This window comes from Ursus arctos, unplaced genomic scaffold (assembly GCF_023065955.2).
Source record: "Ursus arctos isolate Adak ecotype North America unplaced genomic scaffold, UrsArc2.0 scaffold_24, whole genome shotgun sequence".
NCBI lineage: Eukaryota > Metazoa > Chordata > Mammalia > Carnivora > Ursidae > Ursus > Ursus arctos.
The window spans coordinates 22070112-22097023 of NW_026622919.1; the positions used below are offsets into that span (position 1 = coordinate 22070112).

At 56.2% G+C, this 26912-nt stretch overlaps 2 protein-coding genes and 1 non-coding gene across 14 annotated transcripts; 2 read left to right on the plus strand and 1 right to left on the minus strand.

The window, feature by feature from the left end:
- Positions 1 to 995: 995 nt before the first annotated feature.
- PSMB3 (proteasome 20S subunit beta 3) lies at positions 996 to 10447 on the minus strand. The gene is made up of 6 exons (XM_026513008.4): positions 10331 to 10447; positions 9830 to 10014; positions 7245 to 7352; positions 3531 to 3708; positions 2001 to 2095; positions 996 to 1109 (listed from the first exon to the last, which is right to left on the minus strand). Exons 1-6 carry the CDS (start codon positions 10331 to 10333, stop codon positions 1061 to 1063), a joined length of 618 nt encoding a protein of 205 aa, XP_026368793.1. The 5' UTR covers positions 10334 to 10447; the 3' UTR covers positions 996 to 1060.
- Positions 10448 to 11286: 839 nt separating this feature from the next.
- Positions 11287 to 11360, plus strand: TRNAN-GUU (transfer RNA asparagine (anticodon GUU)). The gene has a single exon. It is a non-coding gene; the product is annotated as a tRNA-Asn (tRNA).
- A 2433-nt stretch (positions 11361 to 13793) lies between these two features.
- Positions 13794 to 26880, plus strand: PCGF2 (polycomb group ring finger 2). Of its 12 annotated transcripts, XM_044389275.3 has the most exons (13): positions 14355 to 14376; positions 14839 to 14952; positions 15178 to 15270; positions 16327 to 16377; positions 21527 to 21678; positions 22265 to 22361; positions 22661 to 22716; positions 22799 to 22849; positions 23066 to 23174; positions 23316 to 23370; positions 23463 to 23558; positions 24580 to 24660; positions 25209 to 26880. In XM_044389275.3, the coding sequence occupies exons 5-13, from the start codon at positions 21567 to 21569 to the stop codon at positions 25584 to 25586; spliced, it is 1035 nt and encodes a 344-aa protein (XP_044245210.1). In that variant the 5' UTR covers positions 14355 to 14376; positions 14839 to 14952; positions 15178 to 15270; positions 16327 to 16377; positions 21527 to 21566; the 3' UTR covers positions 25587 to 26880. The 12 variants fall into 12 exon arrangements, with proteins under 12 accessions (XP_057174250.1, XP_057174248.1, XP_057174249.1 ...); XM_057318265.1 differs by lacking the exons at positions 14355 to 14376; positions 15178 to 15270 and adding an exon at positions 13843 to 14061; XM_057318266.1 differs by lacking the exon at positions 16327 to 16377 and having other exon boundaries at positions 14283 to 14376.
- Positions 26881 to 26912: the final 32 nt, after the last annotated feature.

The following is a 26912-nucleotide window of genomic DNA, read 5'->3' on the forward strand; positions in this document are numbered from 1 at the left end:
TTCAAAGGTTGTTTGGCCAAAATCCGTGTGTGACTTGAGTTTGGAGAAAGAGCAGAGGCTAGGACTTCGGCCGCCTGCTTTCCGATCTGGCTGTAAGCTGGGGGAGGACAACAGGCCCCAGACGGCTGACCTTTCTGCGCACGCCGAGAAGTGGGCCAACCACCGCCCGTGGAAAACCGGCACTGGCGAGGGGCCGCTCACCTACCACACTTGTCCCCGCTCTCCCCTAACTAGCTACGTGGTCACCTCTGTGTACCTCACGTTCTCCAAGCAGAGAGACTCTTAGCTTAACATCGAGGGGTTCTCCCAGTGTGGTCCTCGACCAGCGGTAGCAGCAGCAGCCGGGAATCGGAGCTAGAACTCCCCGGGTCCCTCTGCAGATCCGAATCAGGAATGGTTTTTACAGGCCTTCCAGGTGATTCTGACGGAGGCTCGAGTTGGGGAACCGCTGCCACAGGCTGCAAGCTGGAAGCATTTGGGAAGCTTTTCGGAGAGACGAGCCCAGGCCTTTAACAGCCGGTGAAGTCAGAATCGAGGGAAGGAATCAGAGCATCCGTGTGACGCATGTGCAGCCAAGGTTAAGGATGCTGAACCACAAGGGTCTTACTTGTGGCCACTTGGCCCAATTTCTACCTGAAACAATGAAAGATTTGAGAGTGGTCCAGCAGAATTGAGTGAAAAGGCTTCTAGGCTTTGGGGTCAGGTGGAATATGGGTTTCCATCTTTGCTCCGCCACTTATTAAAGTGGCCCTGAGCTAGTTAACTGCCTCAAGTCACCATGATGACTGAATTCTAGAATGTGTAAAAGCTCTGCCGGGCCTAGCACACAGCGGGCACTCAGCAAGCGGTGTGTCGAGGTGAGCCCTGGTGTGCCTGCCGAGGACGCTGCAGCCCAAGAACACCCAGGGCTGCGCTACGCCGACGGGTCCTTTGTAACTGCCCAGCCGGGAACAAGGATGGCTGGTAAAAGACCCAAAGACGAAGAAGCAGAAGTGAAAGAAAAACTATTTATTAAAAACGAGACACAACAAAACAAAACGTAGGCTCTGGGAACAGACGGTCAGTCCATGCGGGCCTTCAGTGTCCTGGTGGTGATTTTGTCCTTCTCACTGCAGGGGGAGAAAGTCACAAAACATCTACACCATTCTAGAATGCAGGACAAGGCTGTGCTGCCAACTCTCAGTGTAACTGTTCTGCTCGCGTTACCTTAACAGCTTGTCTGCTCAGCCCGGGATGAGGAAGGGGAGAAAGGCGGAACGGGGACACTAGTGAAGGATCCCCCCAGACAGACCCACCAAGAGTCCAGGTGATTTGGGGCTTGACGGCGCAGCCCTCCAGAGAAGGGTGGGAGCCCCGAGGCCCAGAGAACAAGTCACAGGAAGGGGGTGTGTTGTGTTTCATCCCAAGGAACATAAAGGACCCGAGTGGTAAATTCTCTGTATCAGCCCCAGTCTGTTTTTCATGATTAACTAAGCAAGTTCTCCTGTGACCAAAGGGTCCAAATGCTTATTTTGGGATGTACCCAAGGAAAGCTGTTGGGAGGACATCTACTTCATCCAATCAGGTTCCTGGTGACAGCTCCAGACAAGTAAGGGGGAGTGGGGGGTGGCAGGTAGGGACCGGCTGGGCTTGGAAATCTGCTCCCAGAGCTCAAACGTCACCCAGGAGCAGAAGCTGGGGGAGGAGGGGGTCGCCTCGAGTTTCGATCAATCCGCGATAGCTTTGCTGTGGCTCATCCCCACACAGGTCCCTGAGATTTTGGGGTTAATGAAGAAAAACGTCCACTGTGAGCAAGCGGGGGGTGGGGGGAGACTCGGGGTCACAGAGCCTCACCCGACCGAAGCCAGGGGAACCAGCATGGACTTCCGCTCTCCCAAGCCCACCACAAGTGCCTTTCCTCCCTCACACCTGCTCTGGGGGATGGGAAGAGGAGGTGTTTGGCCGGGAGGGGAAAGGCAGGTGTCTGCGAAGCTTCTCGACTTTTCCCAACTCATACTCACATGATGTGGACAATGACGCCCATGCCTGACACCGCGTCCCGATCCACAGCATTCAGCATGGCTTGTGAGATGGTTTCAAACAGGTGTTCTGGATCCTGCCGACCGAGCAGAAGCCTCAGACCAGAGCCTTGGACCCTAACTTGGTTTGACCCCTTCACTCTCTTTTTTCTAGGCTCAAGGTCCCCAACTCTGGCTATGCCCGTGCCTGAAGTGAGGGATGGTCCCCTGGATGTGGGAAGCCCCCTCAGCACCTCAAAAGGAAGCAGGGTATGTAAGGGAAAGTGAAGGAGAGTTTAAGCCCTGAACTTCCTCCAGTAACCAGCAGTGACCTTGGGCAGGTGACATGTCCCTTTACTAAGCTCAATCCCTCTCCTGTAAAATGAAGCGAATCCCTGTGTGGCTTCCCGCGCTTTATGAGCGGTCTATGGGCTCTCCTGGGTGTCGCACAGCTACATGAAAAATCGACCCGTCCGACTGCGAACCCACCCCCCCCCCAAAACCTGTTCCTCCTGCATCCTCCGCCTTACTTGGCTTAGCTAGAAAACTCTCGACCTCCCTCACTTCTGTCTGAGGTGACCCCAAAGCCTCTCGATTCTAGCTGCCGCACGCTCCCCCCACTCCCCGGCCCAGCTCTCTCTGCTCAGGCCTCACTCAGCGCCCCCTGCAGGTGACCACAGTAGCCCATGGCATCTACCCCGCGGGCTCTGGATGCTGACGGCCTCTGACATCAGGTACTAGGGCAAAGTTCGAGCTCCTTGGCGCGGCATTCAAGGCCTCAGAAGTCTCAGCCCCCTCCTGCTCTCCACGATCATCTCACCCCACACTCGGCCCCCACTCCAGCAACCGCGGCAAGCTCTCTCGTCACTGAACACACCGGGCCCCTCTGGGACGTGGCACAGGCTGTTTCTTCTGCCAGCCAGGCCCTCCCGTTGCCCTGCTTCCGACAAACGGCATTTTAACACGCACTCGGTGTCCGTCGCACTTGTCAGAGTGCAGTAAGCCCGTGAGGACAGACAGCCTGGTTCCCCAGGCCCAGCAGAGCGGCGGCCCCCATGTCAGACACCATCCCCGCCCTCAGTGTTCTCCTCACGCTGCCGCTCCTGGGGGGCCACCTCATTGTCCCCACCTTCCAGCTACGGCCGTGGAGGCACAAGAAGGTACAAATGACTGACCTGAGAACATAACTACGTGACCGTGGATCCGGGTTTCCGACCCAGCAAGCCGCCTCTAACCCCGCCCCGGTACAGGGTCTGTGCAACACGGATGCGACGAGCCCGTGAAGCCACGGTGGGGACTCTCGCTGCTGAGCAAGTATCTGCCTGGGGTCTCCCGACAGGAGGCGTGCTCCCCGGAGCCGGCCCGCGCCAGGGCCCGGCGGATGGGGCTTCTGGACACCCTCCCACGGCCAGCAGCTGCGGCTCCCTCTCCTCCCCGGCTCCTCACCCTCGTCACACGCCACATCACCACGCTTCCCTGCTGGCCGAGGGCGCACACCTCAGAGCCCAGCCCCCCTCCGGGCCCCGGACTCACCATGTTGGGCTCCCAGAGGGACTCGCACATGCCGTACATTTGTTCGGAGCAGGTGCCACTGACCACAAAGTCGTCGGTCACCATGGGGCAGCCGATGAGGTCCAGAGAGCAAATGAAGGGCTTAAAGGTCTTCGGGTCCAGCCCGGCGATGACGGGCTCTGTGTAGTAGGGGCCGAACCTGCGCAGGCCAGGAGCAGAAGGAACCACACTCGAGAACGGCCCCTCAGACAAGGCCTGGCTCAGACCCGGGGAGCACAGACGGCGGCGCCTGTCTGGGATGACCCACTGCCCCAAGGCCAGCCTTGTTCTAAACCCTACGCCCGACATGAGGCTTGACCTCAACGAGCCCAAGATTAAACGTCCCATGCTCTACTGACCGAGCCGGCCAGGCCCCCCGCCACACAGTCAGCTTTGAGTCACCCCCACCTCCTGGCATCTGACAAAGCTCGACGACGACTTCTTTCCCGGACACTTGCCTTTCTATCCTTCCCTGACCCTCTCTTCCGCTTCCTTGTTCGGGGCATTCTGATTTCTTCTAACCTTCCCTATCCTAACGAAAGTCTAGTATACATCCATCTATACCGCCACTTCTGAAAGTAGCTTTGAAGCAACTTGTAAGAAAAACACGAAAAATAAAACGAAACCATTAAAACAGAATATAAGACACTCAGACCGAACGCAGTTTTGTTCTGAGTCTCCGAGCAAGCAAGGCAAAGAAGGATACTCAGCTGGGCTACTTTCACTGTCTGCCTACAGGAAATAGGAGATTTTCCAACCTGTTCTAGACCCTGAGCTTTGAGAAGAACTAATGTCAAGAATATCTATATATAAAATACTAAAAAACTAATGACCACTGTTCTTAATACAAACAATAAGTAAGATGTGGGGCGCCTGGGTGGCTCAGTTGGTTAAGCATCTGCTTTCGACTCAGGTCATGATCTCAGGGTCCTGGGACCAAGTCCTGCATCGGGCTCCCTGATCAGCGGGGAGCCTGCTTTTCCTTCTCCCTCTGCTGCTCCCCCCTACTTGTGTGTGCACTCTCTCTCTCTCTCTCACTCCCAAATAAAAAAATATATATAGTTTTTTAAGATTTTGTTTATTTGACAGAACAAGAGAGCACAAGCAGGGGGAGCAGCAGCCAGAGGGAGAGGGGAAAACAGGCTCCCCACTGAGCAGGGACACCGGGATCACGACCCAAGCTGAACGCAGACACTTCACTATCTGAGCCACCAGGGCACCCCCCAAAAATAAAATCTTAAAAAAAAAAAAAAAGAAAGAAACAATAAGTAAGATGTCTTGTCTTTACTTATCCATGTCTTATATCAGCTCTCAGGAATATCTAAGAGTAGGAACTTAAATTATAGCTCTGTAAAAAATTATTCTAAAAAAAACCTAGTTAATTCTAAGGTGAAGGGAGGCGTTGAGATAGTGTGCTTTGATCCTGTGTTTCTTTTTTTTTTATTTTTTTAAGATTTTATTTATTTATTTGACACACAGAGAGAGACAGCCAGCGAGAGGGGGAACACAAGCAGGGGGAGTGGGAGAGGAAGAAGCAGGCTCCCAGAGGAGGAGCCTGATATGGGGCTCGATCCCAGGACCCTGGGATCACGCCTGAGCGAAAGGCAGATGCTTAACGACTGAGCCACCCAGGCGCCCCTGATCCTGTGTTTCTTGAACAGATCCTTGGGTACCAACTTCTATAAAAAATTTAAAATCTTGTATTTTCTGGATGCCTGGGTGGCTCAATCGGTTAAGTGTCTGCCTTCTCAGGTCATCTTGCAGTCCTGGGATCGAGTCCAGCATTGGGCTCCCTGCTCAGTGGGGAGTCTGCTTCTCCCTCTGCCCTTCACCCTGCTTGTGTTCCCTCTCACTTGCTCTCTAAGAAATAAATAAAATCTAAAAAAAAAAAAAAAAAAAAAAATCTTGTGTTTTCTTCTCAATAACTGGGAATAACATAAGAATATTCTAGATTATCTGGGTAACAACCTTAAAACTAAATACAACAACACAGTTCAGGGTCTGCGTTTGTATTTCCAGTCACACCGATGCCAAGGTCCTACCAAAGGTTGTAACTTCCACGGGCAGTGTTTCACAAAGAGAGGTACCTGGGTGGATTCTCTGGGATTCATGAGAAGTTTTTTCTTTTAAAAAGGCTCTGTACAGGGGCGCCTGGGTGGCTCAGTCAGTTAAGCGTCTGCCTTCAGCTCAGGTCATGATCCCAGGGTCCTGGGATTAAGCCCCATGTTGGGTTCCCTGCTTCTCGCTCTTCCTCTGTCCCCTCCCTGCTCGTGTTCTCTCTCTCTCTCTCAAATAATAAATAAATAAAATCTTTTAAAAAAAGAAAAAGGCTCTGTACATTACTCAAGTTTGCAAATCACAGCATTAGCCTACCCTGCTGGGAAATCACTGACTTCACTCGGGCTTGGAGAGAAAGCCCCCGGCTAGCTAAGAACCTAGAATTTTCCAGGTCAGCCTCGATGTTCTGTATTTTTCTTATCAAGAAACACAGTGGGGTGGTGGCTCAGTCAGTAGAGCACGCCACTCTGTTCGTTTGTTTTTTAAGGTTTAAAGTAACCTCTGCATCCGACTTGTGAGCTCAAGCCACATGCTGGGTGTAGAGTTTACTTAAAACAAAAACAAAAACAAAAACATGAGCCATTACACATATACCTAAATGTGAGTTAATTTTTACAAGCGTGTAAGACGTTTTCCCCCTCTAGAAATCAGTTTAAAAAATCATTTAAGGGGCGCCTGGGTGGCTCAGTCGTTAAGCATCTGCCTTTGGCTCAGGGCGTGATCCTGGGGTCCTGGGATCGAGCCCCACACTGGGCTCCCTGCTCAGTGGGAAGCCTGCTTCTTCTCCCTCTCCCACTCCCCCTGCTTGTGTTCCCTCTCTCACTGTGTCTCCCTCTGTCCAATAAATAAATAAAATCTTAAAAAAAAAATCATTTAAGCCTTCCTCAATTCGGGATTCTGATAAACATGGTTACCACACATGGCAGACAATCGCATCTGAGGATATTAACATACACCTAGAAAAAGGCAACCCTTTTCTGGTTTTTAGATGGTGAGACTAAAAAGGCCACAGGATTGCTCCAGGTATGGCAACGGCAAAGACTTAGTCTTGAAAGCTCAAGGGTACTTCTGTAACTTTTTCACAAAGTTTGATTATTTCAAAATAAAAAGTTTAAAAAGAAAAAAAAAAGGAAGAAAAGAACTGCACTTGTCTTTCTGCCACCCAGGTTAGCCCAGAGCTGAGGGGAAAAGTCCCCATGGGGCTCTCCTTCGATCCCAGCTTCTACACCGGATTCTGCAGCGAGGCCTCTGCTTTCCTCACCGTGAAGTCTTCATAGAAAACTGACAGAAATTCACACACCCAATTCCTAGATCCCAAGAATCTAGTGCTGACAGAATGAGCTCTGGAGTACGGGCGGCTCCTGGCTGGGAGACTCCAGGGCGCTCTCTGGAGGCGTTAATTCTGCGGCCTGGAAGCAAGTCTGCCTGCTATTTGCGTTCTCTGCCCTCTTCTGCAGTAACTCTTTCTTTCCTATTTGGCTGTCGGGCCCACAGAAAACAGACCCAAAAAGTAAGGTTCTCACCCTGCAAATAAGCAATGGGAGGAGGAGGAATCTTCCCGGGCATCCCTCCATACTATATACCTGCCTGGCCAAAAGGTTTCTGCAGCCCCAAGTCCCAGGCGGCGCTGCCACTCACCGTCTCTCATACAAGAGGTTGGCCACCATGCTCATGAGGGTGCAGGGCTTGACCTGCCGGCCCTCCTTCAGCTCATACAGGTTCAGCCGGAACTTGAGGCGCTGGGCACTGCAATAGGAGAAGAAAAGTGAGGTAGGAAGTCACTACTGAATGTCCCCTGGTGTCCCCCCTGCGAAGGTCAGGGGCATGGAGGGAGACGCACAATCCCCACCCCTGCCAAGACTCCTGTCTTCCCCTCCCAGTGATCTTCTCATGGAAGTCCAGCCTCACGTCCGCGTTTCAGACTCGTCCACCACTTACCACCTGTAAGCACGCCACTCTGCTAACACTGCTTTTCCCGTACTTTTTTTGAGATGAGAAAAGGGGAACTAAGAAGTGGATTTTGGGGGCACCTGGGTGGTGCAGTCGTTAAGCGTCTGCCTTCAGCTGAGGGCGTGATCCCGGTGTTCTGGGATCGAGCCCCACATCAGGCTCCTCTGCTGGGAGCCTGCTTCTTCCTCTTCCACTCCCCCTGCCTGTGTTCCCTCTCTAGCTGGCTGTCTCTCTCCCTGTCAAATAAATAAATAAAATCTTAAAAAAAAAAAAAGTAGTGGATTTTGCCTCTGTCTTGAGGAACAATTTATATACCATAAAACACGCAGCTCCTTTACACTCCTCGAAAGAGTCCACCGGCAGACACAGTGACGGGGGCTGACAGCAGAGAGAGCAATGGGGAAAAAAAAAAAAAAGAAGAAAAAGAAAAAGAAAAAAAAGAAAAGAAAGAGCAATGGACTGCGAGAGCTGACCTAAGCCTTCATCCTCCCATTGAATTTTTCCGTCCATAAGATGGGGACACAACAAAATCACCGGGCGGTGAGACAATGTATGGGGGGGATGACCAGGTGCTCGGAAACCTACAAAGTCTTCTGTGCGTTATGAAGCAGCAGCTGCTGTACTAATGGCCTGGAAGGTGCCTGAGCAGAAAGGCCACACGTCCTCCAGCGCCACAACTCAGAGCCCAGGACAGGCCCCTGCGGGGGCAGACCCATGCCGGAGCTGCCAGAAGCACAGCTGCACAGCCGTGAGTCAAAGGACACAGAACAAAGCCTCAGATGCAACCTGAGCTTCCTCTTACGGGGGAGGAAACTGAGGCCTAGCAAAATTAGCCATTACTGCCCCCAAACATACAAACTTGGTGAGAAAGCCTCCTGAAGAAAAGGCAATGGTGTGAGGGGACTGGCCATGGCTGGGGAGAGGAAGGCTGGTGGGGGCCTTTACAGGGACAGGAACTCAAAACTGTCACCTTGATTTCACCAGGATGTGGCTGGGTTAGGTCTAGGAAGAATTTCCAAGTCATGTGTTCTCAAGACTGAGGGAGCTTCAAGGGAAATGAGAAAGAAAATTCTCTGACAAGCTTTCACCCACATCAGTGAACTATTCTCTTCATCTTCTAAGAACTAACTCCAGGAACTGCCATTCGTTGGGCCACCAGCTTCCTGCAGGACCTGCCACCTATGACCACATCTTCCCTCTTAAAATCCTATCCTGATTCTTTCCCTCCGGCCTCTCCTCGTCCCCCCACCGCTAAATATACAGTTCGCCTCTCGGACAGCAGCTAATTTTTCTCCTCTACCTACTTCGTCTCTCTGAAATCTGTTCCCATAGGTTTAAAAGATCAGTGCCTCGCCAGCCCTGAGATATATAATCTCAAGATCCCAACTGCTTGAAAGATGTTTCTACTTGGCTTGCCTCTTCCCTTCAAAATTACTGTCAAAATCAGCCATCACCTTCCCCCTAAAACTAGTCCTCCCAATTTCTGTATTTCAGTCAACATGCTCAAAACAGAAATCATCTTTAAAACATTTCGGGATTACCTACATGCCACCTACTGATCTAGATACTAGTAACAGATAAAAAAGACACAGACTCACCGTCAACGAATGATTCTAAATTTAGTCTCACAATATCCAAGCAGCCACTAAGGCTGGTCGGCAACAACTCTCAGAAATGCCTTCCTTTCCTTTCCCACCAATACCACCCATCAGGACAATAACCTCATACCTGGAGCAACACAATAGTGACCTATTTCATCTCCCAGATTCCCCCTCCTCTCAAATCACAGAGCCTTTGTCCACTAGATGACAGATCTAGCAGCTAATACGCACCAGCTCATCATGGGTTAGTTGTCTTTCTGTTTAGCCTTTCCCAACTAAAACTGGAGTTATTAGGGACTGAGCTCAGGCCTAAGAGAGACCGGCATTGGGATCCTGGATGACATTCATTAGCTTGCATCTTGGGCAAGAAACTCTAAGACTCTCAGTTTCTTCATCTGCAAAATGGGACAGAAACCTGGTAACGTAGTTAAGAGGATTAAATAACTCCACGTAGGTAAGGTGTTCTGCGCAGAGTCTAGCACTGAGTAAATGCTGGTGTAAGTTGGTTAGGATACAATTCTGTACGGCTTACAGTGTCCGGCCAAGTCTCCGATTCACTGGTGTGAATTCACTATCGTTTGGTAGACGACCGATAACCTGGGCCACTCAAGACGCCAGGCAAGGCGAGCCCAAGAAAAGGCCTGCGTGTGAGCGGGGACCCCCGACACTTACACAGTCTGGACATCGGTGGCGAGCCCGGCCAGGCCTATGTACAGCCGATCGCCCATGGGAAAGATCTTCTGGAAGTCGGTGGTCACCATCTGGGCCTGGATCCCGAAGCGCCTGTCGGCAGCGATGGCCACACAGTTCTTCCCCTTCATGGCCATGACGGCCCCTCCGTTATAGGACATTATCGACTGCGGTAGACAGAGCGGAGGGGCTCAGCGCCCGGGGCCAAATGCGGCCAGAGCCCCCGGCGCGGCCCCTGATCCCGAGGCTCCTGGTCGCACCGTCCTCCACGCTGGAGGCGCCCGGACGCCCCGAATTCCAGCTCTGACATTAGCGCCGTGCAGCTGCGGGGAGCCGCCTTCAGCCGCTTGGTCCTCACGGTGGTCATTTTCCCTTCAAACTTCAAACGACCACCAGGCCCTCTCCGCCTCCCAAACCTCCCATGCCACCCTCTCCGTTCCTCCATCCCTACTCCGCGTCCCTCCTCCTTGCTCCCCATCTCACCATGACTGCGGTGTTGTGAGACCTCCAACCACCACAATGGCAAGCAACCGGCTACAGCACTCACTGCGCAGCCACTCTTGCTGCCTTCTCTGTATGCGCCGAAAGGCCAACCCTTCCGGGACATTTTGATTTCTATTGGCTGTACCCATCTGTCAGTCATCAGTACCGGAGTTTGGTTGAGAAGCCAAAACCGGGGATGGGAAAGCGGAAAGTGAAAAGTCACTGTGAGTGCGGAAGGGCCTGGCGCCGCGGTGCACGCTGGGATCGCGGCGGACCCGGGGACCAGACGCCAAATCCCGGGGCCGAGACCTGTGTGCACGTGGGCTGGTGAAACCCGAGATAGGGGCCGCGGACCCAGCTGAAGAGCTGTGGTGTTGCTTATCAGCTTGTGCGTCGGGCATAGTACTCATGGTAGCTTGTTTCACTTATTCACTCCAGAAATCCACACATCTCTTCTGTGCCAGGGACTGTACTAGGCTCTGGACATTCACTGGCCTAGAACGGTGCCTGGAATTTAGGAGGTGCGCCTTCAGTACATATTTAATGTTTCGAGGGGGAGGAGCAGGGGGAGGGCGTCGGGGGTGTACTGCGGGGCTCCAGGGGTTCAGCTGCAAAGGGGAGGTTTGGAGACCCAAGGTTGTTATGCTTTTTGGGACTCTCAGCAGGTCGACTTCGTGTATCCCCAAGACCCAGGCCACCCTAAAAAAGGACATTTCGGGTTTCCCCATCTTATCTTTCTCTAAGAAAGATCCAGAGGAAGCCGGCGACGACCCCTCCCAGAACCAATGGAGGAGAGACGTGAAGGTTCCCCTCCTCCCCTCCCTCGATCGGGACCCTTCCCTTTCTCCCCGGGGTCTGACTTCTTTTGCCTGATTGCAGAGTTTTCGTAGTATTCCTGCGCCTTCGTAGACTCGCTCCCATTGACTCCGCTCGCGGCCACGCTGGCAGTTGTCGCAGTCTCTGTGGCGCAATCGGTTAGCGCGTTCGGCTGTTAACCGAAAGGTTGGTGGTTCGAGCCCACCCAGGGACGCAGACTTTTTTTTTTTCCTCCCCTGTCAAAAGGAAAACCTAAGCGTTATCTTCTCAACCTCTAAAATGTCAAATTTCGTTTTGAAATGGTAGAGATACTTTTTCAGCAAATCAGAGGATCATTGTGATTGAAAATTCGTTGTTCAGTCCATGATGGGATAACGTCTCCTGCACTTTCTCCACCGCCTACCTCCCACCCCAGCCCCAGGCTGGATTTCAGCAACCGCGAAGACAGAGGTTTTTGTCTCACTCTGCAATACGTTTCAGGTTGCATTTTTCGTAGGATTAAGAATGAATTTACAGTGGAGGTTGGACAGTTTTCCATGGCCTGGCTGAATCGGTGTTACAGTCTCGAAATACTACGTTTGGAAGGGAAGAAAGTAGCGCGAGAGACAAAGGCAGGGAGAAACTGGGACGAAGCGAAAGGTGAGAGGGAGAACATCGCTGTGATACCCACGGGCGGAAAAGGGGCGCGATAGAGAAATAGGCGGGGTGAGCGGAAGGAAGACTCCAAGAAAATGGAGGGAAAAGAGATGCAGTTAATATGAGAAGCTTCCGAAAAAGGAAAACAGCGGCAACAAAACTATTTTTTCTAGACCTACACACAGAGAAGTGGGGCAGAGGATGGAGAAATAGAAACAGAAACTGACGAAGGACATTGTCTTAGGAAGAGAGGAGTGAAGGACACAGGTAAAGATGGTCATAAAATCACTAGAGGAGCTGCCCTCTCCTACCATCGTAATCATCTTCAAGGGGCTCTTATCTTTGCAGTAGCTCTTGGCACGTGCCAGAAATAATTGGTTAGATTTCCCAGGTTCTTGCCCTCTGGAAGCTTCCAGTCTGTGACAGACACAGTGATCCTTCAGCTAGAGGACCCTGTGAGATACCACAGCTAGCACAGAATGCAGGGGAAGCTTTGGTGTCTAATGCAACCAGGGGCACTTCCCAGGACCAGGAGCTAAGCAAAGGACCCTCAGGCAGTTCCCTTCAATGTCGGGCTTCTCCTCAAGATTGGGCTCAAAAGGGCGCCTCTTCTGAAAACCTTCCCCAGGGCTTCCCCCCCCCCCCCACGCCTTACCAGGCGCTCACAGGGCTGGTGGGGATAAACCAGAGAGACACACAGTGCCATGGAAGCTAACAGCACAGGCTGGGTAGCCCCACTGGCCCGTGCGGTCCTTGTAGGCAAAAATCCGGCTCATCAGCTTCAGGTCCCTGGTGCCTAGCGCGGTATTTGACATTGGTACAGGACAGGTGCTTTTTTTGCAGGGAAACCAAAGAACTTCAGATGTGAGAAAGGTTGGGTCTTCGGGGGTTCTCCTGGTAAGGCAGAAAGGCCGGGGGTGTGGGGACCAGCGGTGGCCCAGGATGGAAACGATGAAAATGAAGTGGGTAGTGGGGGTCTTCATCCCTCTGTCTCGTAGTTTGCTAGTGACGGGCACCCAATAACTGAGGAACAAGGGAATGGATGCCCAGTCTGCACGGTGGGCCCCCTCACTGCAACACTCCAGAATGAAGGACCGAAGTGGAGACTCATCAGCCCTCTTCCAAGTAGCTGATACCCCCCACACACACAGCCCCTGGGTGCCCATGTGGATCCGGTGTGTGACGGAGATCCAAGGGAAGCCCCTACAGGTTTGCCTTGCCCGGGGATATCTAGCTGGACAGGAGTGATAGACCAGGAGTCCCTGCTGTGCTCCCGTCCCCGCAGGGCAATTGGGGGACAGCAGAGCCTTCCCCGGCAGAGTTGGGGATGCTGACGACACACCCACCCCAAGAGCCCCCTTTCCAAGAGAGGCGGAGAGATCCTGGTCTTCGCGTGCAAGGACAGGGGAGTAGGTGACCGGGTCCTCCCCTGGACCTTTCTCCCGAGGGTTCTCAGACCACCCCCACTCTGGGAGGAACTTTCTCCCGCCCATCCTCTTCCTCCCCGCCCCCATTCGGCCCGTGTGGGCCGAAGGCTGAAGCTAGGGTCACTTGGCGGCCAGTGTCCGCAGGTCCCCTGGTCGCTGGCCAAAGGGTGAAAGCATTCAGTCCGGGGCGCCCAGCTTCGGGTCTGCCTGAGCTGCGAGCGCGGAGGGAAGAGGAGGAGGCAGGCACTTCGAAGCTTGCGGAAGATTTGTCTCCTAATTTCCTAACTCGAGCCACCCACCGCCAGTGCGCTTAATGGCCCGTCTGGCCGGATAATCGAGCTCTCTGGAGGGACAGACCCAGTGACCATCTCTAATAAATCTTGAATAACGAATAAGCGAAATCGACCGTCCTAATGAGGCAGGGCCCGGATCGTCGCCGTAACGTAGTATCGATTGGCTTCCTCGGCGCCAGCCTCGGCCGCTCATCCCCGCCTTTCCAAGCCTCCCTCCTCGTCCCCCCCCCCTCCCCGGCGGGAGCCACTGGGGACGGGAGCCCGAGCGCTGGGAGGAGCCGGGAGCGACGGTCGGAGGCGGACTGGCACCAGCCGCCTTCGCGCGCGCCGGGCTCCTCCCGGCGCCGGGGCGAGGGAGGCGCACCAACCGCGTAGAGCTCCGAGCGCGATCGGCGCCCCGGAGAAAAATGCGGGAAGCTGCGCGAGGCAGGAGAAAAAGCGCGGGCCCACCTTCGAGCCCCGGCGCCTGGTTTTCTAGTCCAGTCGGGCCTCTCGCATTCGACCGGGTTATTGTATCCCGGAGCCTGAGTCCCCGTCTTCAGCTTGTCTCCCGGCCCAGGTTCCGTTCCATTCTTGTCCGCGCGAGCACTCGGGGGGCGCCAGCCTCCACCCCAGCAACCCGCCCCCCCCCCGGCTACCCCCAGGCCTCTCCCCCGAGGCGCCCCGACTGGGTCCCGGGGGACTGCCTTTTAGAGCCGGTGATCGGGCCGCTGAGCAGGGCCAGGGGGGTGGGGAGGACACGCTCTCTCCCACGGTTGCAATTATTAATTTTAAGGGAGTGTCACTTAGAGCGAATGAAAATACCCTGGACGCGTGGCCGGAGGCGTCGCGTCCCCCGCCCGAGCCCAGCGCCCTTCGGTCCAGGCCGCGGCGGGTAGGACTGCAGAACGAACCACATTTCAGCCTAGTCCTCATTTCACCATTTTCCAGGCGCCCCAGCTTAGGGGCGGGGATCGCAGGGTCAGGGGGTGGGGGGCGCACACACATTTTTTTTGGGGGGGAAGGGTTAATTAAGGTTAAGAGAGAAAAGGATACATCTTCCAGGGTCAGGGGCTGTTTGGGAAGAGTGAGGTCGTGTCCCAGTTTGGGGGGCCCGGCAGCCGGTGTGGGGGCAATCGCGTTAGCCTCCCCCCCTCCTCCTCTTCCCCTCTCCGCAAACACCCTGAAGGAATGAGGTCACGTGGGTGAGTAGTGGGCGGGACCTACTCTTGTCTGGAGGAAAAAAGCCATTTTGTACCCCCCCAGCCCCGGTCCCTCCCCTCCCCCCTCCGTCCCCTCCCCTCCCCTCTCTCCCTCCCACCCCAAGCCGCTTTCACAAACTCCTTTCTTACCGTAGGTTTCTCCCCTCCCGCCGCCGGAGCGAGCGACACGGCTGCGGCCCCCCCTCCCCTCCCTTCCCTCCCTCCCTCCCATCCCCCCCTCCCCGAGACCCACCGGACCCCGAACCCAGGTAAGTGGAGGCAGACTCCCTGTCCTTTCCTTCTCCTACCCTGCAACCAGACTGGGGTTGGGGGGCCGGTCCATCCCTCTTTACACACCCCTGTGGGAGGGGGAGACTCGGAGCCGGGCCTGCTTCTCGCGTCCCCGCCCCACCCCGCCAGCCCCTATCCTAGCTCGCCCCGTCCGCCTTTCTTTCTCCCTTTTCTCTCCCCTTTTCCCTTTCCTCCCTTCCAAGATGGCCGAAATGGATTCCCCCTTTTAGCGATCTGGCGTCTCCCTCGACCACCACCTCTTTGTGCCGCAGCCCCCTCGCAGACCTGCTCCCGAGGTAGCGAGGGGGAGGGTCCGAGGCAGCCACAGGGGCTGTGGGCTGCGCGCTGGGCCGGATCTCTGCCCTCTTCGCCCGCCCCACGAGCCAGAGCGGCCCCTGGCCCTGCCCCACTGCCCCCTTCGGTTTGGGGAGGGGTCGCTCTCTGCTTCTTCCGTGGGCACTGGGGCGTCGTGGACGCGCAAGGAAGGACTTGAGGCCGGGAGCGAGGAGACATGCCTTTCTGATTGCTGCGGGGCCGGGGGAGGGCGCTCCTCCTGGCCGGGGTCCCCGGCCTCCCGGGCACCTCCCCCCAGCGGGTCCCTTTCCCCCCCGGCCAGGACCGGGCGCCCCGCCCCCTCCCCGAACCACCTCAGCAGAGCCTCTTTCTCTGGAACACCCCCCTCCTTGGGCCCCGCCGAAAGTTTGACTCTAGGGAAGGTAGGAACGGCCACCGGGTAACTGGGGTCCCTGATCCTCTGACCCAGGCTCCGGGGGAAGCCCGGGAGGAGGGAGTAGAAAGGAGATTGGCGGGGAGGAGGGGAGTTATCGCGATATTTCCCGTCGCCCTCGGAGGCAGGAGGGGTCTGACCGATTGGCCCCCTCTTCTGCTGGAGAGCCGGGCCGCCTGCTCCCTCCCCTGGCCCTCCTGCCTCTAGCTCCGAGGGGGTGGGACCTCTCGGCTAGCAGACACCCCTGCCCCTCCAGTCCCCACAGTGGGCCCTGGCATGCCTCTTCCCCCTCCCCCACTGCCCCCATCTGCCCAGAATTGCTCCGGATGGCTTGAGGTGGGGAAGGAAGAGGCTTGGGGGTGGTGATTTGCCTGTAAACATTGTGGAAGTGTTACTCCGCGCTTCTCCCTGGTCTTTTGTCTCTTAGAGTAACCCCTCTCCCCGTACATATATATGCCTCAGTCTCTCCTGGGCTCCCTGTCGCTTGTGGGGTGGGGGGAGAAGAAGGGGTTGGTGTCCGGGTTGTCTCCCGCTCTGTTCTCATGCCTCCTTCTCTGGGCCTCTTGCAGTTTGTGTCTGTTCCTGAAACTGATTTCTCTTCCTCTCGTCTCCACTCTGTTCCAAGGTGTTGGTACTTGGAGAAGGAGCATAAAGCCAGCTCTGTTGCAGCTTTTGGGTAGGGAGCTTTTCCCAGGGGGTCCCTGGTTTGGAGTTGGGGGTTGAGGCCTTAGAGCTGTCTTTGGAAGGAGGCCGGATCAGACCCCAGGTGAGACCTGGGAGCCAGGATCCGGACCCTGGGTAGCTTGAGTGGGGCTCAAGTTGAAGTCTTTGGGGGTGGGCAGAAAGGGGGGGGATGCTCTCTGCTGCCCCTGGCCTTGCTGGAGAAATCTTGGTTGATGGAGCTGTTGCCATGGGAATGGAGAGAGCCTGAGCAGGGAGAGGCCACATCTTCGTGCAGGGCCCGATGCCCACGCTGCTCCTCCAGCCTCTGGCCCCCAGAGCGGAGGTTGGGAGCTGCACTGCCTTTGTTGCTGGAAGACTTAGGTTATAATTTACCGCGGGTGGATCAGGGACGCACGGAAGGTTAGTGTGTATTTGCAGCTCTGGTTTCAGGCAGGCATGTCAGACTATGTGCTTCTGGGGTGGGTGGGGGTGGCTTGTGCATCTGGCGAGTGTGGGCCTGGCTCTGGTCTGGCTGGATGTGTGATGGGGTGTGTCTGGCCTGGTGTGTATATGTGTGTGTGTCTGGCCAAGTGTCTGTCTGGCTCTGTGTGTGCGTGTGTGTCTGTCTGCCCTTGTGTGTTGTGTGAGAGGGATGGAGGGGGTGTGTCTGGCTCTGTGTGTGTGTGTATAGTGTCTGTCTGCCCTTGAGTGTTGTGAGAGAGGGATGGAGGGGGTGTGTCCGGCTTTGTGTGCATCTGTGTATATTCGGCAGTGTGTAGCTCTGTGTGTATATTTTGGGTTTTTGTCTTTGTTTGGTCTTAGGAAGCTGAGAGAGGAAGAGGCAGAGAGGGGACAAGAAGCCCAGTTTCAGGAGACTAGAGGATGTTTCGATGCTGCTGGCAGGAGGGGCAGGTCCCAGGGTCAAGGATCAGGGAACACGGAGGGGTTGACCTTGTCCCCAGGCAGACCCCTGTCCCCCCACCCCCAAATACACGGAGCGCATGCAGTTGGAGCCACATGGCTAGGAGAGGAATGCATCTAGTACCTAACGTGGAGACTCCGTTTTCCTACCTGCTCCATGGAAGGGGGGGAGGTGATTAGTTCCTACCCCTCTCTCTCCTTCAAAGTGAGAATGTGCACCGAAGCTCTTGTGTGGGCCGGACTCTGACCCTTCCCAGAAGGCACACTGAGTGGTCTTCTAGGGAACCTGGAGTCCTTCTACCTTCTCCCTGCCTGGGTGGAGTCAAGCTAGGCTTACTGATTTCTTAAGTGAGTGGGAAGCCTGGCCCGGGTGCCACTGTGTAAAGAGCACTGGAATGGGGGGCGCCTGGGTGGCACAGCAGTTGAGCGTCTGCCTTCGGCTCAGGGCGTGATCCTGGCGTTCTGGGATCGAGCCCCATATCGGGCTCCTCTGCTATGAGCCTGCTTCTTCCTCTCCCACTCCCCCTGCTTGTATTCCCTCTCTCGCTGGCTGTCTCTATTTCTGTCGAATAAATAAAATCTTAAAAAAAAAAAAAAGAGCACTGGAATGGGAGTCAGCCAGTTTCTAGTCCTAGGACTGCCGCTGTATTACTGGGTGACCTTAGCTAAGTCACTTCTTTCTCAATTTCTTCATCTGGAGAATGAAAGGATTGGACATTTTCTTTCTTCCTTCCTTCCTTTCTTCCTTTCTTTTTCCTTTCCTTTTTTTTTTTTTTTTACGATTTTATTTATTTATTTGAGTGGGAGAGCACGAGCAGGGGGAGGGGCCGAGGGAGAGGGACAAGCAGACTCCCCGCTGAGCAGGGAGTTCTATGTGGGGCTGGATCCCAGGACCCTGAGATCATGAGCTGAGCTGAAGTCAGATGCTTAAGTCGTGAAGTCGACTGAGCCACCCAGGTATCCCTCTTTTTTTCTTTTCTTTTTTAGATTTATCTATTTATTATTTTAGAGAGAGAGAGAGCAGGGGTGGGGGTAGGGGGAGGAGCAGAGGGAAAGGAAGAGAGAATCTCGAGCAGACTCCAAGCTGAGCATGGAGCCCAATGTGGGGCTTGTTCTCACCACCCCAAGATCATGACCTGAGCTGAAGTCAAGATTCCGATGCTCAACCCACTGAGCCACCCAGGTGCCCCTGGACAAGGGGCTTTCTAAGATCCCTTCTACTTCTGCAATTCTAGGTGTCCGGATGTGACCTTGAGTGACGTTTCCCAAGACCTAGTGGGGGAGTGGGGCTATTTCATGTGGAGGAAAGGCAGAGCAGAGAACGCTGTGTTGGGGCATCTGAAGGAGCAGGGAACCTCTGGGTTATCAGAGACAGGCTGTTTCTACAGAGGAAAATGAAAAAAAAAAAACCCAACAACAACAAAACCTGACAGTGGGAGAGGCCTAAATTGCAGGGAACTTGCAGGAAAAGACTGGCTAGAATAGAGAGGTGGGGGGTGGTCTCTAATTAGTAGGGGCTTTGAGGAAGGGGAAAGACAAATGCCAGCCTTGAAAGGCCAGGAGGAGCTGGGATTGGGTGCTGGGTACTAACGAAAGGTCCTTTGCTGCCACTGTAGCCGGGGACCGGGAACATGGGCTGCCCAGTGATCACGCTCGCTCTTGCAACGACAGTGGTTTGGGGACAAAAGGTGTGGAAGGGCTTGGCTGCAGCTGGGGTGGGGGACAGTGCTCAGGTCCCTGTGGTGATAGCGTTGGGAGGGACCTGGTAAAGCCCCAGAGCTCCACAGAAGCCACTTCCAAAGGCCCCATGGCCTCTTCATGGATTTTGTCTCTCTGCCTCGGGCTGTTTCCCATCTCCCAACCTCTAACCCAAAGTGATGACAGCTGGAGGTCCAGCCACCATCACCCCTCTTCCCTCTCCTTCCCACAATATACTGGCCAGTTGCAGCTGGGGAGGAATTGGGTCACAGGTGTAGGGCCCTGAGGCCTGGGGGTGGGAGGTGCGCCGGAGGGGGGGGGAGTGGGGGTTGCGCAGGGGGGGAACTGAGCTGTTTACAGTTGTTCTTGGCACCTGCTGGCAGGGCCCGGCAGGTAACCATGGCAATCAGGTGAGGAACCAATCAGTGCTGCTCCCCGCCCCCAGCCCCAGAGGTAGCAGTCTGAGGCCCCTGGGGATAGGGTGGGGGGAGAGGGGGTGCAGCAAGGGGGGCCTGTTCTTATACCAGAGAAGGAGGCATATTTCTTTCACTAAGCACCACAACGCCTTCCTTTACCCCTGCATCTAGATGGGAGCTCAAGGGATAATCTTGGTCTGATTTCTCACGCATGCCAAGGGAAGTGAGAGGGTAAAGGGCACGGCCACTTGCCTGGGAACTCCTGTGTGTGGAGGCCACAGTTGGCCTGGCAGGAACTGGATGGGAGTTCACGAGAGCACAGCCAGCGTGTGAATGAGGTGACCTAGGCAGGGGGAAGCGCCTGCGTGTGTGCGTGTGCGTGTGAAAGGGAGACACGGGGGAGCAAGATGTGCCGGAGGCAGCCTGGACACCCCGCATCAACCAAAATGTGTCGTTTCCGGCTGTGCGTGCACACGGAGATGCATCTGGACGCAGACACGCACGGCGCAGCGGTCACACACCGTACCTGTGGAGGCCCAGACGTCACGTCCACCTCCCATGGACGTTACGCACACTCAGCTACTCAGCGACTCAGCCACTTGGAGTTTGCTCTCCCCTCTGGATGGTTGTAATAATATTTGGGCATCTTGCCAGGGACAGGGTTACTATGGAAACGACCAAACAGTGGAGTAGCCAGCAAGCCTACAGGACTGTGAAGGGGGAGCCCTTGCAGGGAGGGCCAGGGGCTGCCCTCTGTGGGACAGGCACCCCTTTCCTTCCTTAGGCCAAGTCTGTGCTTCCCGGCCGAGGCGTCTCCACTGGCTCTCTGGGCTCGCTTGTTTCCCTCTGTCTGCTGTGCAGACTTGGTGTGTCTCCCACATGTGGCCTTTGTGTCTCTGCATCTCTTTCGGTCTCTGGCCAGCCTCTGTGGGCTGTTTGGGTCCTGGCCAAACTCATCCTGGGGTCTCTATAGAAACTGTTGATCCTGGCTGTGAATTTCTGGTCCTAGAAAACCCAATGTGGTGGCTTTAGAAATCTTTCTGGAAAGGAGAGAAGGGTGTGTGTTTTGAAGGAGTCCTTGGGGCTTGGCCACCCTCTCGAACCCCAACCCTTGGGCTTTTCCACGGGAAGGAGTGGGGGGGGGTTCCTTTCTAGCTGTAGGTTTGATTTCTATACCAAGAAGTTAAGCACATCAGCCAGTCCAGAGCGGGGCCTTGACTGACCTCCCTGGACCCTGCCAAGGCCTGGCTGGGTGCTCGGGGCTGCTGCGGAGAGAACTTTCTGCCCAGCCTTGGCAGGCATCTCTGAGAGCCTGGGGTCTGTCGCTGGACAGCCTGCGGACAGGTTGCGGCCCATGGAGACAGTGCCCATGTGGGGCAATCCCTGCGTGTGCATGGGACGGAGGTCCTGGAGTGTGTGTGGGATCCAGGAGACGTGTGCGGGGGGCTGTCTGCTGGGGCTGCATGTTCCCCGCCGCGGGCATGGAAGGACCATCCTCAGCATTTCCTGCCTGATCACGAGGCCTAGGAGCTGCATGGCCAGCGTGCGGTGGATTTCCGGGGAGCTACTCCGGGGCCAGGCTGCATGCAGAGCTGGGAGGACAGGAGATGGGGTTCTCCCTCTAAACGTAGGACAGCCCACACCCACAGTGTTTCCAGGGCTGCCTTCCTGGGGGAAGAGCGATGGGATGGGAGGAGGGTAGGATGGGGTAGAGACATGGGGGGGGGCCTGGTGCCTGGGGAGGGGGGATCGATGTTTCCTCAGCTCCTAGCACTCGAGAGAATACGGATGGGGATCAGGGACAGTTTTAAAAACTGTTCTCTCCTGTTTTACCACCTCCCTGTATCCTCCGGAGAATTGGTCTAACTTCAGCCTTTGCTCCTGCCCTTGAGATGGAGCCTGACCTTGTCGCTCAAGGTCACATGACTCTCCAGAGGGGCCCCCCCCTCCACGCCCAGTGAACTCTGAGGGGCTGGGAAGAGCCAGGCCTGTGCGTGTCGCCAGTCCAGACTTGGAGGCAGAGAGAGCAAGGGCCTCAGGCTCGGGGACAGATGCTGGGTGGTGTGGAGGGGACTGTGGGAGGGGCTGTCGGGGCTCTGGGTTTCTGATCCCACTTTGCTTTCTCAGGGTGACGCTCCCCAGGCCCCCTGCCCCCCACCCCGGCATCATGCATCGGACCACACGGATCAAAATCACAGAGCTGAACCCTCACCTTATGTGCGCCCTCTGCGGGGGCTACTTCGTGGATGCCACCACCATCGTGGAGTGTCTGCATTCCTGTGAGCTGGCTGCAGGGGCCGCTTCTCGGGGCGGGCGGTCTCAGCCCCAAAGAGCGCAGTGCCCGCGTGTCTGGGGACGCTCCCTGGTTGTAGAAAGACCACCCGGGGTGGGGAGACTCAAGGGTGCCGCTCAGAGGTTCATGTCAGGGGCTCTCACCTGGAAGCTTAGGTGTCTCCCGGAGCCCCTGGCCGCGCTGGCAGCCCCGGAAGACGCAGGTGCCCCCGGCGTGCGCTGCGGGCTTGGTGGCAGGGGGGTCGCGGACCCTGGCAGGTGTCAGCAGGCTGGCTCTTGCACCGTACTGCCTCAGACTGGGGGCTCACTTTATGCTTGGTGCACGACGCGGGTCTGACACAGACACGCGCACACTCCCCTGGGGACAAATAAGGGGCCACTGCCGTCTGCACAAAGCAGGACCGCGTGGAGCCTCTGAAGGGGCTGAGCGGTGGGGACAAGGTGGAGAGGAAGGGTGACCTGAATGTGAACAGAGGCCGTGGCGGGGGTGGGGAGGGGCTGGTCCTGGATTATGAAGGGGGCTCTGATTCTGCTTTCTTTCTCCACCCCCTGCACCCCCCCCCCCCCCCGCAGTCTGCAAAACCTGCATCGTGCGCTACCTGGAGACCAACAAGTACTGCCCCATGTGTGACGTGCAGGTCCATAAAACCAGGCCGCTGCTGAGCATCAGGTGGGCCGGGCGCTGCCCCTCCCACCACGCCGACCCCCTGTCCCTCAGCCCTCCATGCTCCCGACAGCTGCAGAGGCAGGTCGGGGAGAAGCACGGGGCGTGAGCCCAAGGCCCTTCCCCGCGCTCTGTCTTGGATGCAGCTTGTCTAGGCTGAGAAATACCAGAGGGGTCAAGACCACGGCTCTAGAGACCCTGATGCCCGGGCCCTGGATCAAGGAAGGGAGGTGGGAATAGGGGTTCCTGGCTGGCGATATAAAGGTGAGGTGGTGGCGGATAGAACTCTCTCTGTTTTTTTCCAGATCTGACAAAACCCTCCAAGACATCGTCTATAAACTGGTCCCTGGGCTTTTTAAAGGTATCCACACACTCTTGGTCCTGCCCCCTGCCCCTCACTCCCCTGCTTGGCTCGCCATCCTTACCCAGCCTCCCTCTTCCAGATGAGATGAAACGGCGGCGGGATTTCTATGCAGCATACCCCCTGACCGAAGGTGAGCATGTTCGCGTGTCCATTCGCACGAGCGCGCAGTGCTGCCCCGGGCACGCGGGCTGCATGCACCGGGCTTTCCGTCTTGTACGCACCAGCTCGCTGCCCCCAGCCCACAGGATGGCTGGGCTCGCCCCGCTGAGCTCCGAGATCCCGGGGTCCTTGGTGGGCCTCCTTTCTCCGTCCTCAGCCAACCCCTCAGAGCCCTCTCCTTCCGCAGTCCCCAACGGGTCCAATGAGGACCGCGGCGAGGTCCTGGAGCAGGAGAAGGGAGCTCTGAGCGACAACGAGATTGTCAGCCTCTCCATCGAGTTCTACGAAGGTGTCAGGCAAGTCTGACCCACGCCTGGTCTTTTGGTGTCCTAGGTGGGGACGCCCCTCTCTCCCACCCGGCCCCCTTCTGGATGTGTGCATTAGGGGATCCTGCCTGTTCCAGGGTCTCCCTAGCTTCATTCTTTCTTCTCCCCCAGGGACCGGGAGGAAAAGAAGGGTCCTCTGGAGAATGGGGATGGGGACAAGGAGAAGGTGAGTGCTGGGGACCTCCTTAGGAGTGGGATGTGGGCTGGGAGAGAGTGCTTGGGGTGGACCCCAGCCCTTGGGTGCCTCTCCCCCGGCAGACAGGGGTGCGATTCCTGCAATGCCCAGCAGCCATGACTGTCATGCATCTCGCCAAGTTTCTTCGCAATAAGATGGACGTCCCCAGCAAGTACAAGGTGAGTCCCTGGGCCCTTTCAGACACTGAGTGTCCGTGTGTGGCTGTGTCTGACCATCTGTGCATCCCAGCCATTGCTCTGAGTGCCCGGGTGTCCTCAGGGGCCTGCATGGGTGTGGGATTGAGCTCAGGTAGAAGAGTAGTTGAAACCAAGATTAGGGTGGGGCAGTATTCATCCGTTGAAGCCAGTGTGCAGAGCTCTATGGGACCAAGATGGGGGGGAGTGTGCGCACGTGTGCACACGTGCACGCTTACATGCTCAGAACTGTGGCAGACATATGTGTGCGAAAATGCTGGCTCTTATCTGGGGCCAGCTGGCTGAAGGAAGGCCAGTCTGAAATTCCAGCGGCGCTCTCGGACATTGCTTCTCAAATTTGAATGTGTTGGTGATTCTCTAAAGATCGCTTTAAAGCGTAGGTTCTGATCAGTAGGTCCTGCCATTCTAGCAAGCTCCTTAGTGCTATCAATACTACTGGTCTGTGAACCGCACTTCGGGGAGCAAGGCTCTAGGACAGTGGATCCCAGGCTTTGCTGTAGACCAGAATCACGCAGGGAGCTTTAAACCCCGACTTCCGTCCTACTGATTCAATCAGAATCTCAGCTGAGATCCAAGCATTGGTATTTCGTTTAAAGCTCCCTGGGTCGTTCCACTGCAGCCTGGGTGGGCACCAGTGCTCTGCGAGGTCTTTCTCACGTGGGCTTTTTCTTTGCCCCCATGATCTCTGGAGGACCTGCCAGAGACGTAAGGGGACCCAGACAGCTGTGTGGATGGCTGCGGGCAGGGCTCGTTTGTGATCTGGGTACTTTCTCTGGCTCCCTTCCCATCCGGTATTGGGAGTTCTGTTGGGACAGGTCCGGGAGGGGAGTCAAACCCACCACGAAACCCCAGAGAAATAAGGGAACACCTGCTAGTCCTTCCTTCCCAGTGTCCCACCTCCCACCCCTAGCTTAGAGCCTCCTGGCCAAACGGCTGGAGCCTTGAACCTGACCGGGGTCTCGGTGTCCTCCGTCTCCTCGTCCAGGTGGAGGTTCTCTACGAGGACGAACCGCTGAAGGAATACTACACGCTCATGGACATCGCCTACATCTATCCGTGGCGGCGGGTGAGCTGAGCGGGACAGTGCTGGGCGACGACAGGGCTGGGAGGGGAGCCGTGCAGGGTCGGGCATCGGTCTGTGGCCGCAGCGACCACACAGTGACCAGGAATCACCCTCTGCATCTTGTCCCATGGGCTGGGCATGTCCAGGGTGGCCTGCCACGACAGGCCAGCCTCCGGGCCATCTTTTGATGAAGACCTGCCACGTTCCGAAGTAGAAGGGGGTCCTTTGGCAGATGACGTGCCCCGATTTGGGTCAGAAAGGAGGGTCCGGTGGCTGTGGAGGGGGGAATGTTCTCCCTACGTTTCAGCCTCCCTCTCTCCTCTCCAGCCTCTGGCCGTGCACGTTCTTCCTGCCTCTCCAGGTCTTTGTGTGTGCCTGTGTGTCTGGCCTTGCTGGTCGGTCTTGCTTTGCCTGTCCCCTCCGCTCCAAGGCCTGGACCCCTTTCCTCCTGTTTGAGCAGCGTGGGGTGAGGGTTGGGCAGCTGCCTGGTGAGCCTCTTTCTCCTGACACCCTCCCCTTCCCTGCCTCTCTCTCCCCCGCTCTCCCTGCAGAATGGCCCTCTCCCCCTCAAGTATCGGGTCCAGCCGGCCTGCAAGCGGCTCACCTTGCCTACAGCACCCACCCCCTCGGAGGGCACCAACACCAGCGGGGCATCTGAGTGTGAGTCAGTCAGCGACAAGGCTCCCAGCCCTGCCACCCTGCCGGCCACCTCCTCCTCCCTACCCAGCCCAGCCACCCCCTGCCATGGCTCTCCCAGCTCCCACGGGCCCCCGGCCACCCACCCTACCTCCCCCACTCCCCCTGCAACAGCCAGTGGGGCCACCACAGCTGCCAACGGGGGTACCTCGAACTGCCTGCAGACACCATCTTCCACCAGCAGGGGGCGCAAGATGACTGTCAACGGAGCTCCTGTGCCCCCCTTAACTTGAGGAAAGGGACCCTCTCCCTCCTTTTCCAGCCATGCCTCTCCACCCCTCCACTTTTTCTGGGCCCCTTTTCCATCTCTTCTACTTTCCCCAGCTCCTCCCGCCTTAGGGGTGGGGGGCGGGTTTTATAAATAAATCTATATATATATGTACATAGGAAAAACCAAATATACATACTTATTTTCTATGGACCAACCAGATTAATTTAAATGCCACAGGAAACAAACTTTATGTGTGTATGTATGTGTGGGGGGGTGGAGTGTTCATTTTTAGGGGGTCTTGTGTAATTTGCCCTGCTCTCATTTTGGGGGTGCCTGGAGGTGGGCTGGAGGGGCCACTTGAGGCTCAGTAAGGCCCTGCTCCATCCTCCTTCTCGGGTGTCCTGGGAGCCCTACCAGCCCCCAAAGCTTTAGGCACAACTCCCAACTGGCTGTGTATGGGGTCTACCCTCTCCCCACCCCCAATCTTGGCTGCTGTCCCGCCCCTGCCAGTGCCCCCCGCCCCCATTGTTGAATGTCCAGAGAATCGCTAAGACAGTGCCTTTTACAAATGCAGTGTATCCCCTGGTTCTGAGGAGCGAGTGGGTGGTAAAGCTGGCACCTCCCTTACCTCCTCCTCTTGCGGTGGAAACTTTGTGCAAAGAATAGATAGTTCTGCCTTTCCCCCTACTGTGTGTGTGGCCTTTGCGTCATCTGTCCTGTGGCAGAGAAGATTCAGGCCATGGGAGGCCTCGGCCCTTGAAATTCCGCTGTGGCTTTAGCGGTGTGAGCGCTTCGTCGGGTTCTGCCCCTGCCCCCACCCTGGAGCCCTGACTGGCAAGGCTGGTTTTGGTGAAGTCCCATCTGGGGGTCCGGAGTGCTGCAGAGAAGTGGAGTGGGGTTCATCTCAGATAAGCACAGAGCCCAGATTTTGCCAAAGGCCAACAGCCCTCCAGTCCCCTCCCCACCCCCAGCTGAGGCTGAGTCAGGACAGAGCCACAGAGGTATCGAAAAGCACAAGAAGATGGAAAGCTGTAAGCTCTGGCCTCACCTCCATCCCGAGAGGTCAGTGGACTGCCCCCCGAAGGGCGGGCCCCAGCAGCTCCCTGCCCACCTGCTTTTCCTCCAGTGTACATAGATCGGGGAGGAGGGGAGGAGGCAAGACTCCCTTGCCGCCTAGGTGTTCGGGGTCAGGAGCCCTCCCATCAGGTTTGTCTGTGTTTGCACCTTGTCCTGTGTCTAAGGTGCTGTGACTGTACCCTCCTCCTGCCCCAGGACATTTGTATCTCCTGGCTTTGGAATAAATGCTGCACACTCTCTGGAAGCTGTAGTTCTTTGGGGCACAGGGGAC

Coding starts and splice junctions, on each gene's coding strand:
- PSMB3 (XM_026513008.4), bottom strand. Junction 7,353..9,829: donor GCCACCGATGTCCAGACTGT/GTAAGTGTCGGG, acceptor CTCCTATTGCAG/TGCCCAGCGCCTCAAGTTCC. Junction 1,110..2,000: donor GGCGTCATTGTCCACATCAT/GTGAGTATGAGT, acceptor CTCCCCCTGCAG/TGAGAAGGACAAAATCACCA.
- PCGF2 (XM_057318265.1), top strand. CDS start 13,910: ATGCGGGAAGCTGCGCGAGGCAGGAGAAAAAGCGCGGGCCCACCTTCG. Junction 21,679..22,264: donor CGTGGAGTGTCTGCATTCCT/GTGAGCTGGCTG, acceptor CCCCCCCCGCAG/TCTGCAAAACCTGCATCGTG. Junction 22,850..23,065: donor AGCATACCCCCTGACCGAAG/GTGAGCATGTTC, acceptor CTCCTTCCGCAG/TCCCCAACGGGTCCAATGAG.